General features: G+C 34.6%; 1 protein-coding gene across 1 annotated transcript in view; it reads left to right on the top strand.

Annotated features, from left to right (window-relative positions):
- Positions 1-10,811, top strand: part of LOC113493833 (organic cation transporter protein-like) — a 28,221-nt gene extending 17,410 nt beyond the window's left edge. Inside the window, exons 2-7 of the mRNA XM_026871863.1 lie at positions 734-919; positions 1,918-2,134; positions 2,966-3,221; positions 4,078-4,698; positions 9,022-9,200; positions 9,658-10,811. Coding sequence (XP_026727664.1) covers positions 756-919; positions 1,918-2,134; positions 2,966-3,221; positions 4,078-4,698; positions 9,022-9,200; positions 9,658-9,813 — 1,593 coding nt within the window. The 5' untranslated portion in view covers positions 734-755 and the 3' untranslated portion in view covers positions 9,814-10,811. The remainder of the gene's footprint in view (positions 1-733; positions 920-1,917; positions 2,135-2,965; positions 3,222-4,077; positions 4,699-9,021; positions 9,201-9,657) is intronic.
- Positions 10,812-13,392: the final 2,581 nt, after the last annotated feature.

The following is a 13,392-nucleotide window of genomic DNA, read 5'->3' as shown; positions in this document are numbered from 1 at the left end:
TAGTAGATAACACTTATTTTTCGGGTTCATTTATTTTGACAATCTTCCTTGTCGGAAGCGAAACTTTCAAAAACGGTCACCCATCAACATTCATGATGGTACCAATCATAGTTTCACGTCGATTATTTTAGTTGTGACTCGTCTTAACATTAATCCAATACTACTTTCTCGAAATTACCTAAAACAATACAAAAACCACTACAAACCCGTAAGTAAGTCCACCAGATAATAAAGAAGAATCGTGAGCAATAACAAAGCATAAAGCACTCAAACACTATTCACAATGGCTCATTTACATTGCCATAGCCGTGTGGGTGACTAAAAACTTGCATAATTTGAATAATAAATTTAACATGACCTAAATACTCTGGACTGAACAGCATTAATATTATAATTTTGATATAAGCGCGAATTCAATAATGTTTACTGAATTGCTTTGTTTTGTGATCAGAAAAGTCAATGAGGTATAGTTTTCTGTTTTTATTATTATGTGTCCAAAAACGGATTAAGGCTCTGTTATCTGTCCATCCTCCATCCATCTGTTTAAATCTAGACTAAGCACTTGTATACATACGGTAAACGTTATTTTTTGAAGCGACTTCAATAAATAGAAGGTTCTCAATTCGTCTGCATTTTGCTCTTTTTTATGTTTGTTGCCTCAAAATTTGGAACTTTAAATCTAAACTCGCCTAATTCTACATTATATTGACTAATTTTACCCATTTTGTTTCAGGTAATTCATCAAAAATTGAATCATGGAAGAGATTAAAAAAGAGATCAATTTGGACTCGATCCTTGAGAGCTTGGGGCCGTACGGGCGATACAACCTGCTGAACTTCGTTTTACTACTGTTCCCTATACTGCTGAGCAGTTTCTTCGAATGCGGGTTCATTTTTGAAGCACAAGAATTGGCTTACAGGTGAGTGTAACTTATCACATTAATGGTACAACAAAAAACAAACCGCAAAATCCACAAAACTAAAAAAACTGCAAAACTTAATTATTTATGTGATCTAGAAAATCTTGTCCTAAATCTGATAGTGAAAATACTTCTATTACCGTAGCACTTGAAATAGAAGACCATGCAGCTTAAAGTAAAGCAAGCCAAAACCAAATGTCAATGAGATCGCAGGTCTCATGAGTGCATTTGACTTAAACAAAACAGGGTAAAATAACTATGGTAACTTAAGTGAGAAATATACAGATTTTAAAAATTATATTTTTTACTCACACGTATTTATCGGAATTTCCCGAATAGTTTCAGAAGCAACAGTCCCTAATCATGATCTTTTAAATACTGTAATACTGTGTTCTTTCACAGTATTGAATTCTCTGAGCTAGCATTTTATTCTTATCACCTTGCTTCCTTTCGCCTTAATACATTTCTTTAAATAGAGAAGGGGTAGGAAGGGAAGGGGTAGGTACATCAATTGTTAGCCAACAAAACCAATTCAAGCTAAAATCCATCTCATGCTAAAAATAAGCTATGATCAAAATAGATTCTGACGAGTACTCTAAATTAGTTCCAGGTTATTGCTCCTTTGAAACTAAAATAATTTTTCAGCACATTGACCTTGTCAGTCTTCGCAACGAGACTCCATTCAAAGTATGATAATATTATCTCAATGTTGCTGCCGCGATCAAATTGATTTGTCGTACTTCAATAACATTTGACATGTTCAAAAAAACGACGCTTTTAAACTTTTTTATTCCCAAGTACTCGAAACAATATTCTACTCAAATCCTTAGAAAGTTAACCTTAAAACCACCACAGCATAAAGTGATATTATTGCAGATGTATTAGCGTTATAGTTTAAGCCAAATTTCGATGTCTCTCTTCCACATAATGCAATAGGTTTACTCGAAGAAGAATCAGCTGAAGTTACAAACATCCTAATAATAAAATACTCCCAACAGATGCGACGTGAAGGGTTGTGAACAGCGCTTCAACGACACCTCGTGGCTCAAGTATGCCATCCCAACTGACCACGAGAGAGACAGACTGGAATCCTGCAGGATGTACGTACCACTCAACAGTAGTGACTTCCAGTGCCTCCCCCAAGACTTTGATGCCAACAGAACTATGGCTTGTGAGAGCTTCGTTTATGAAGATGAACATTCTCTTGTCAAAGAGGTAAGATTATTTAGAAGAGGAAGAATTTAAATGACGCTAAAATTAATATTGAAAATTTGGAAGTGGCTTATGAAATTTTACATCTTGTAGCAGAAATTCAAAACCGCAAAAATGTTATAAAGTAAATTCACCTACATTGCGATTTAGGAAAGGATCTTTTAGTGCCACGAGTGTCTGGGGATTACTCAAGAATAACGTTTACTCAGTTCCAAGTAATTATCTTGGTGTTCATTACACCAATTATAGTTGCTAATAGCTATGGCTAATACTAGTATTAGATAGTACAAGAGTCAACATAACCACTTAATCCATTGATTAGTTTAGTACAAGTTGCGATACAATGCTGGCGGTGATATATTACTTTTGATACCAGAGCTACGCGGCGCCGCAATGTATTGCAACACGCGCGATAATTCACACATTGAAAATATCATCAACTGACGTTAATAAAATCATTTGTGAATATGATGATCACACAAAAGCCTTGGCGAAGAGATTAATAGTCTGATATCAGATAATTCTTGAGTTTTCTTGATGACACCGACGGAAATAAACGTAAACCGTTTTTCCAAAAGCAACACTGATCCTATTTGTTTTGCCTTCAATAAACAGATTCATTTGATGATCTTTTTTCATTTCGGTAGTGAATTAAATGTTGTAACTGAGATCATTACCAATGCCTTACATAATAATATTATATTTGTCCGCAGTAATGAAACTCGTGACGTAGTACAGGAGGTGGACACCACTGCGCTATATATGTAAACTAAACAAATGCTTCCTATAAAATGTCGACCAAAAAACGTAGTCTTCATCTTTTGTCTCTTTCAGTTCAACCTGGGCTGCCAAGAGTGGAAGCGGGCGTTGGTCGGGACGATTCACAACTGCGGGATGTTTGTGGCCATGTTGTTTACCGGCGCCATATCTGATCGCTTCGGGAGGAAGGTGGCTGTTGGCTTCGCTGCTACCACCAGCTTTATATTCGGGTTCTCAAGATCGTTTGCCCCTAATTACTTGACGTACGTGTCTTTACATTTCTTGGAGGCTGCCTTTGGAGGTGGATTGTATCCATCAGCTTATGTGTTTGGTAAGTATTTTTGGATATTTTTCTATATTACATTACTAAAGCTAAAGAGAAATTTTTCAAAAGAATATTAATTTAATTAAACAACAATTAAAAGCATCTGTTGGTAGTAATCAATATATTGAATATGCAAGCAGTCTCAATTTTATATAGCCAATAATGCATTTCAGTAAATAAGTTAATGCAAACCATCAAACAATACTAAAAATCACCATTGATAGTTAAGAAATTAATCAAACAGCCTCAAGATAAGATAACCAATTTATTTAACCTCAACCAATCCATCAATAGTTGAAAAAAAACAATATTAATGAGGCGTTCCTTTAAATTGGCTGAAGAAACATTAAAAGTTCGTATCTACCTAATCTTTACATTTAACTTCCGACGTCTCCAGGCATCCCGAGAAATCTGATTATTCAAAGAAGCCGAGTCGCCGGCTCTCTAAGGAAGGCATTCTGAGTTAGTTTCTAACTTAGCAACTTGACAAGTTAGCTAGACTCCAACTTGGTTCAATATGTTGAGGCTGTTGTAAAAGTTATTCTCAGTTATCTGCAATTCGCTTAAATTCCTATTTCTGAAGCTTATTTTAGTTGGACTTGTTTGTAACTAACTATTCATACTGATTTCTTGTGCTTTCTAGATATTTCTTTACTGTGAAATAGATTCAATTCATAGAAATTAAATTACAATCGTTGAAATAGAAATTGATTTTCTCCAACAATTTTATACATTTTATATTGACAACCTGCCAAATAAATCAATCTTCTACAGAATGACCTAGATAAAAACATATTCTTCAACATCCTTACCATATTTAGTCGTTCAATTACATCCATATACATTAATTTATTCTCAACAGTTATCGAGCTGGTTGGCCTCAAGCAACGAGTCATAGTATCAGCCATGTGTAATATGACCTTCGTGATCGGCGTCGTCCTCATCGCTCTCCTCGCCTGGGTCATCGAAAGCTGGAGAACCTACATCCTCATACTCTACTGCCCAGCACTAATCATCACTATCTACATTTGGTTCATGAACGAAAGCGCCCGATGGCTTCTAAGCAAAGGGAAGAGAGATCAAGCTATTTCGGTCTTGAAAAAAGCATCGAAGATCAATAATTTGGATCCAAGGAAACTTGAGCTTGAATGTTTGGGAGATCCACTCTTGAAGGTTGAAAGTCAAACAGTAGATAAGAAATCTCAGTTGTCGAAAGCGATTCGGTCCAGTATAATTTGGAAGCGGTTGCTGATTTGTTCGTTCTTGTGGATGACTTGTTCTTTGGTGTATTATGGGCTGTCGATCAATTCCGTATCGTTGAGCAGCAATAGATACGTCAGTTTCATGTTGGTGACACTGGTCGAGATTCCGGCGTATATCGTGGTTGTGATTGTCTTGGACAAGTATGGAAGGAAGCAGACCTTAGTGGCTACATACCTGACCTGCGCTCTCATGAGTCTACTCTTCGCATTCTTGCCACGATGTAAGTATCTATATCTAATATGTATTTTCCACAAGCTTATAATCAAATCCTGGAAGTTAAAGTAGACTCACTCCGCCATTTACGATTACGCTGATTATTTTCTGCTTGTTTATATTTTGTGACCGATATTAGGGTGTCATTGAGCTGATCTGATGCTGACCATAGGAGCTTCGCAATAAAACGTCGCAACTCCATCGAGTTTGGACTCATTTGATTTGTTTTGAAGTATACTCTTGTCTCTAAGTAAGAAAGCAAGTTAAAACGTGTTTAAAGGTTTTGTGTGAAGCATTTAGGTTTAAGATTAAATATTTTACAAAACCTATAAAGATTGTAATGCCCAGTACTGCAGTCCATGGTAAAACAATAGATAAGAAGTGAGGTTTGACGCACGAAAGCGCTGTATTATCGTCATGTAGATCGTGATACTGGCTATCGACTATAGTAATATTATAATATTGTTTAAACAACAAAAACATACGACCGACCTTACTCAAATAAAAAAAAGCTACTAAAGAATTACTGACAGAAATACGGCTATTCCTAAAAAATCAACAGAATTGGTTTATACAGCCTGAAATTCTGAGGTAGCCAACAGAAAAAAAAAACATACTTTAATCTCATCTTTTTTGGAGTCGTATCAAATTTTTCTAATAAACTTGAAATAAACACGAATATGGCGAAGGTGTCGTGATGATGATGCTAGTTAAGCAGATAAATGAAAAAAGCATAGTTCTATAATTTTAAAACATTATGGTTGTGAATTCATGCTAGTGGCTTGTGCAATGTCAATAGTCTGGTCATAAACGTTTACATTCAAAACGTATTTACAAGTAAGCAATTCAAAGGTCAGTCAATGAAATGAAAAAGAAAATAGCAATATTACATCATACAGCATTTATGGGGAAACAAATTTATACAGCAAAAAAATACAGGTGATTGTTACAATCCTAGTCAATGACCTTATTTTTACAAACGATTCCCGACCTAAGGAATTTAATCCTTGTACCAAGGGGGGTTTCACAAAACATTCAACATGCACAATACATCCAGATCGAACCGATCGAATCGAGATACGTTGCGCAAAGTGCCTTGGCTGTGAGTCCAGTATTAGCTTTATCAAAATATTTTTTTCAAAATAATGGCATGTAATTTCACAAACCGCAAAAAAATTGCGAATCCATATGACCGTTTGTCGGCACTATTAGTAACGTATAATATAATCTCTTTAACTTAAATGAGTAGGTACTCGTATTTCATAATCACTAATCAATCCATATTTGTAAACATTGCATCATAGGAATATATAAACAAGGTTATCTAAATATAAAGTACAAACAAATTAATAAAACATTACTATATCAATAAAGGGCTGTAATAGTAAACAAGGAGTGTTTACTACGGAAATGAAATGCGGAAATAAGGCTCTATTTTGTTTTGGTTTACATGTTCATTTATAAGGCTGGTTACATACTTGCGTGATTTAGGGCCGATTTTCCAATCATCAGTTACCTTCTGAGGAATAAGTATGGCCGTTTGACATATATCAATATGCAAAAATTGTCAAAACGTCAAACGTATTCGTCAGATAAAAGTTATCTGGCGATTGAAAAATCGGCCCTTAATTGGCAAAAACTGTTATTAAGGGCCAGAAGGGAACACTGTCTCTCATAAAAGTTTGTCAGTTGTTTTTAAAATCCATTAGAATTAATAACTTCATTATAAGAAGTCTGTGTTAAACTATGACTAGGTAAAAATGCTACTTTATTCATCACAAGTTCATCGTTGTCAAATATTGTTGTTTAGAAAAACACATGTCTAATATTTATCAATGATGGCACTTACGGACTTAATCAATTTTTACTTTTTATACCCAGTCATTATCCCTATTTCTCAATTTAGAGTCTTTATTTAAATATCGGTCGCCCGCGGCTCTGTCCACGTGTTATAAAACTAAACGGTGTTAAACATAATAATTATTTTTTTTAAGTCGAATAATAATCGCACCCAACGTAATTTCTAATCCCTCCAAGATGAAGTACGAAGTCTCAAAAATCATTATTAAACTACGTTAAGTAGTCGGTTAAGTTTTCGCGTGAATTCGTAAAAAAAACAACTAACATTCACGTTTATAATATCTATTATTAGATATCAAATACGATCACTATCGAGATTAAAGATTGTTCAATAATAATATACGAACGGTCGCCGCGTATCGTGAAAGCGCTGCACTACGTAAACTCGTGCATTGCGAAACTACACGTGTTTCATTTGTTTAATAAACTCACAAATTATTCACGTATGTTATTAAAATTAATAGAAGAAACTGGTCAAGTGGCAGTTGGACTTGAAACACTGACGGTTCCGCACAAATGCACTAGTTACGTAGAAATTTTGGGTACAGAAAAAATAATTTCCAAAAAAGTAGCCACTCATTAAATTTAACACTGTAGCAACATTTTCTCCACCTAAATTTTATTAATTTTCGCTATATCTGCATCAGAAATACGTGCTGCGAAAATACCATCTAACTTTCACGGCTTAATAGATCTAGCCGGAAACAGACGGATGGATAGTCAACGGAGTTTTAGTTATAGAGTACCGTTTTTATCTTTGGATAGAGAACCCTAAAAAAATCACTTTTATAGTAAACATTCGTACGTTACGAAAACTGCTACATGTGCATAAAGATTGAGTACGTTTAGTCAATGATGCTTCGTATTTAAAAAATCGCTGATTTATCGCTGTTTGTTTTATTTAATAATTGTATTTTATTACACCAGCTGTTATATTTTTACATAACTTGAGACATTTAAAACCAAAAGTTTTTATTTCAAATAGGCCGTTTTCTAGGCACTTCAAAACGTTACATTGATGCCTCTAAGTAACTGTTACTACGAGACTAAGACACGATTATAAAAATCATATTTTGCAAATTAAAAAATGGAATAATTTGATCAAATTAGTGTATTGTCATCGGTCCTCAATAAATCTACAAAGTTTGAACGAAATCTGGCCGTTTAAAGTGGGTCAAAATCGCGCCCAAAGAAGTCGGTTACAAACAAACATACAGGTGAAGCTAATAAAAAGAGTGTAAAAATTAAAAGCAAAATGCTGGCCACAAGCTTATTACCATAAATAGAAAAGATTTGAGCATTGATCACCACGCTAGCTCACGAGAAGCTGGTGACCTCAGACTTGCTTTTGGAATTCAGGTTTCCTTTATCGTTTTTTCAGTGGTATCCTTGAATAGTAAAAAAAGTATATATAACATTGTAAAGGCACCTTTATACTTGCCAGAGTTGGGATCGAACACACATCTTCTGTTGCTATCAAACCGCCATCTTACCGCCAAAAGTTAACACTTTGTTAAATAATTACAATTGTCAAGAAACGAAGTCTAAAAAGATTGTCATTTATCAGTTATTGTCGGTTCACATTACTGGGCTAAGGGATTCCATTTCTAGTTCCAAAGTATGTACTCTGACTTTTGGTATATCACGCCACGTGCACACCGATATCTGATTCAATCACACCCGTGATTATCTGTTGCGACCATTTATTTCGATTTTCACACAAACATACCATTAATACAATGTATCCATTAATTAAATTGCTTTGCATTGTTAATCAAAATAGTCTCGTCATAAATATAATTCATCATTGGCCTAGCCTTTTCCCAACTATGTTGGGGTCGGCATGAATATAATTATGATTAATAAAATTAAATTACAAACGTTCTAGCAGTTTTGTTTATACGATCACAACAAAGGAAATGAAATTGCGAGTAATATGGTAATGTTTTCCTAACTTCTTTCCTGAAAGACGCATATCTAATCCGATTTTCTCCGATGACATTCCTCAATGCATTTACTTCACAATGAATAATGTATAAGAAAAAAAAAAAAATTCAATTAAACTTGATATTTACAGAATGATTTGACGTTTCTGCAATCGATAGAGTTGATAGAAAATAAAATAGAATAGTAAATTTGACGAATCAAAATGAAATGTAATTTCAACACATTTAAGTGTTTCTCGCTAAATATAATAGAATTACACTCAGCTATAGTTTTCTGTACTACTGTAGTACTGTTTCTGTAGTACTGTGTTCACCTACACCTGAGAGATTAGACAGTATTACGTCTCAAATAAAATAGTTCAAATGTATGGGAATAAAATTCCTTTTCTATAAAGATACTTGACTGGTCAGTTCAGGTCAGTACCTGATCTACAGGCTTTAGTGTATATGATCTACATTCTAAATTCAACTCTAAATTCATTACAGTACAGCCCATATATTCCAAAACTTCCATTCTATTATAGCGGACTACTGGTCCATCCCCCTGTACCTGGTTGGCAAGTGGAGCGTGACGCTGGCCTACAGCTCGGTCTACATCTACGTGTCGGAGGTGTTCCCCACGAACATGCGGCAGACCCTCATTAGCATGTGCTCTATGGCTGGCAGGATCGGGTCCCTCATAGCGCCTATGACGCCTTTGCTGGTAAGTTTTATAATGGTGAAAGGAATTGCTTTGACATGTGAGTGTAAATCTGAGCTAGATCTAGGTAAACATGGCAGAACAACTTTATTAAACAGGATGCATCTAAGCACCAGTGTTTAATAAGGAATCATTGCCCTGACCTCCACAACCCAGTTACTTGGTCAACACGATACCCCTGATGGTCAGACTTTTTACCTTCTCTCTATACGTAACTACTGCCAAAGAAGTGTAAATAACAGCCGGGACCCACAATTTACCGTGCCTTCCGAAACAAGGAGTAATCTTTAGGACATAGATCGTCACCCATCCTCGGAACATATCAAATGTAGCTTAACCGGTGATCGATCGACATGAGCAGTTATAGTTTCTATGACTGTAAAGATGGTCTTTGGAATTCTACTTAGAAAAACTACTTCGATTTAGCTTCACAACTTTATGCACAATTTTCCCCTTACAGTCGCTCTACCACAAGTCGATGCCGACAGTGATCTTCGCAGCCATGTGCCTGGTCTCCAGTGTGCTGGTCCTCATGCTCCCGGAGACAAGGAACATGAGGCTACCTGACACCATCGAGGAGGCAGAAGCACTGTCCAAGAGACGGACCAAGAATTGAATGAGGCTGTTTCATTAAGTAGGTATAGTTTTTGGTGAGCTTGTTTGTGAGTGTTTATTTTAACTTATATAAAGGCTGGCTATCCCAGCAAATGTGGTTATGGCATACAAAAAAAAACAGATGTTGTCCGATACCAGAGACACACAAAATTTCGTTAGAATCAGTCCAGCCATTTCGGAGTTCAGTTACGTACACCGTGACACGAGAATTTCATATATTGGAAATTGGAAATTATTGCAGTACTGAGGATCTTATCGAAGATTTGTTAAATTTTAATTCACAGTAAGTCAAATAGCACTTACTGTTAATTGGTTCAATACCGCCTATGGCCTAAAATATGTAACGAAAACTCACAATCCAGTTATTATTTATGTTTACCACCATACATTTGAAGTATTCCATTTCGCATTTTCTATTACACCAGTACCAATAATTTAAGTAATGTTAATTGACCAGAAAGCGGTAATATTAAATATAGTAGCAATTGTTCCAGTTTCGACAATGGACCTTATTTCCTAAAGGAGAATGATGAATGTCGCTCGTTTTTGTTGCGAACTGAACTTAAAATCAGTCTTCTTTCATCTGTATATAAAGAGACACTCATAAACAAGTATTCTCATGCCCAAATTTAAAGACATTGAGCTTTAGTAATTTAAAAAGTTACAATTGAGTAAAATACAAAAAAAAAAGTTTTACACAAACGATTTAATATTCGTTAATCCAATACTTTGTATACAAATACATCTAAGGCCTTTTATACACTCCGCAATTCTGCAAGGGTCTGTGTATGAACTTCCATAAATTCTTATTGCAGCAATCCCTTGATATTTTTTTCGTATGTTTGTCAGACTTATGTTGCCTCGTGTAAGAAAGGCCTTACATTCTTAATCTCTATGTGTAGTTATTTACAATGCACTTTATATCCTGATCCAACAGGACTAAGTACTTACACAAAATACTTAAAGACTTTTTACAATAAACCACTTTTAATTAACTGACAGGCATTTTATTATTTATTTTAGTTGTTATTTTAATTTGTAAAGGAAACCAATTTAGTTTCACTAAAACTTAGTAACTATTATTAATATAGAACTAAGAATAATGTAAAAATACTAAATTATATCGAAAAAAACAACTCCATCATCTATTCTAAAATTGAATGGAAAAATATGAAACGCAACTAAATCAAGCCAATTTAGACTTACGACATTATTTACAAACGACATTCAGTGATATGTGAACAACACTTGACGATGAGTCGTTAAGACATATACTAAAGTGTTAAAAGACAGCCTAGTTTACCAACTGTCCGTCCGTAAGCATGACGCAGTGCTCTGAAACCTGAAACGATGTTTCGCGTTCGGGTAAATCAGTAGGAATTGAACCCATACCAAGTCCCAATGGACCAATCTTCATTGCTGTGGAACAATGTTCTAGCCCAGCTTTGCTGAAACTGGTTTGGTTATTGGCTCATCTCAAGATGTATGAATTTATTGTAAAATATTTTAAATTTTGCTCCTATTACGCTTTAATGAAGACACAGCCCTTGAGACCATGTCTTACATGCGCTGATGGCTTGAAAAAATTTGAGCATGGCAGTTCTAGCGCATGCCAGATGGATCCCTTGAACAACTGTAAAGTCAGCCTTCATCCAGAATCAATTTCACCAAACATTTTACCAGAAAGTCGGGAAATCTCTTTAAATAAATGTCGTGTCAGTTAATACGAAAGTCGATGAAGCTGAACAGTACAATGACTTTGAATCCTCGTTTACAACTCCGCTTTAGATCACGGACACTTTACGAAGTCATTATCATTACTTACATACAATTTACTCTTGAAAAACTTAAGTTTTCTAACAAAATCACTCGAATCGACTTTTCGTTCGCTCACAGCACCGGTACCACAAACTTTTGAGGTAGAACTTTAGTTACAGTTGAAGTGAGATAGAGCAATACAATCTATTGTGCTATCTCGCTCCAGCACTGGCAAGAGTCCTGTGCTTTAACATCTCATAGTAAAACCTCTGCAAAGTTTATCGCAGTTAGAACGATTATTAAAAAAGTTTGGAGCCGAAATTATTTTGCAACAATATCTATTGTTGTATGGAACAATACTGTTAATTATGATTGTTGCTTTCAAATGACAATAGGATAACTTTTGCGGCTTTTTCGATTTATTAATTTAGCCGTTGTGCCTGAATACATCAGCAATTGAAAATTGTCATTCATCGACTTTAAAAATAGAAAAGAGTTCTATTCTATTAAAAAAAAACTGTTATTTTTTTCTTATGTTAAATCGCTGTTTATTTTCAAATTAGCGATAGTCTAATTTTAAACATATTGAACCATTGGCGGTCTTGTCAGTTTAGACCTTTCTAGAAAAGTAATAGTACCTAATAGTTTTAAATAAAGCAGTTGCTTTCTTAAATTTTATTACGTAGTTTCTAAAGTGAAAACGCATTTTACTCAATACATTTGAAGTTGGATTTACGGAGATAGTTGGGGCAATAAATAACAAATGAATTGCGATTTTATGATCGTTTCGACGGATTTAATAGGAAAGAGACCTTTACATAGACATTTCTATCTTTACTTTGTATTTTTATAACAATTGAGGGACGGTTAGAGACTTCGACACAACCTTTAAAAAAGTGTTGTAGAAGGGAGATAATGTTATACGTCATGTAGAGTGCTGTCTTGCTTCCTCATTTGTAGGTCTTACTTTTGATTTCAATCTTTGCTACCTTATACAGGCACTTTAATACGTATATTTTATTTAAAATATTGTTATTGGATACTTAACTCGAATATATACATAAATCACTTAATCCTACTTAAATAATAAATATTTTAATGTTAAAATATTTGTTGAAATTATTTACACATATTTTTGATGTACTGCGTGCATGATCATTAAATTGAAACTTTTGTATTTCAAATCATTGTTTCGAATGTAAAATACATTTTATTTATCGTTTATGAGCGTGAATTAAATATCCCAGATTCCTGAAAGGGTGATCAACACTATTATTTGACTGATCTGTTGGACTAGTGGTGAGAGGTTCTGACGGCTGAACCAAACAAAGGTCGAGGGTTCGATCCCCACCCAGCCACCTAGAACAACTTTTATAATGAAAAAAGAAACGATAATTTGTTCTGCATCTGAGTGTAATTAATCCATAATATTATTATATGTATGTATATGTGTTGTCTAGTACCCAGTACAAGCTTTGCATAGTTTTGAGGCAAGATGGCGTTGTGGTATATTATATTAATATATTAACCATTGCTTAATCACCTGTCAAATAATTAAGCGCTGTGATTGGTTGTCAGCCTTTTCGGCAACCAATCATTTTCTTGATTGGATATCGGATTAAAATGATCAAACTCTCAAAAACTGTTTTTTCAGTTCCAACGAACTATTTTACTGTGTCAATAATTTCAACAAAGGAAACATAAATTAATTTATTTAATATACATGTACGTTAATATTTAACAGTATTTTTGTAATAAGTGTCCACATTTTATAATTAGTAGTTTTAAGAATTTATAGTGTGGGACCAATAAAAATCGAAAT

The sequence above is a fragment of the Trichoplusia ni genome, chromosome 5 (assembly GCF_003590095.1).
Source record: "Trichoplusia ni isolate ovarian cell line Hi5 chromosome 5, tn1, whole genome shotgun sequence".
Taxonomy (NCBI): Eukaryota; Metazoa; Arthropoda; class Insecta; order Lepidoptera; family Noctuidae; genus Trichoplusia; species Trichoplusia ni.
This window is presented reverse-complemented; position numbering and strand designations above follow the sequence as displayed.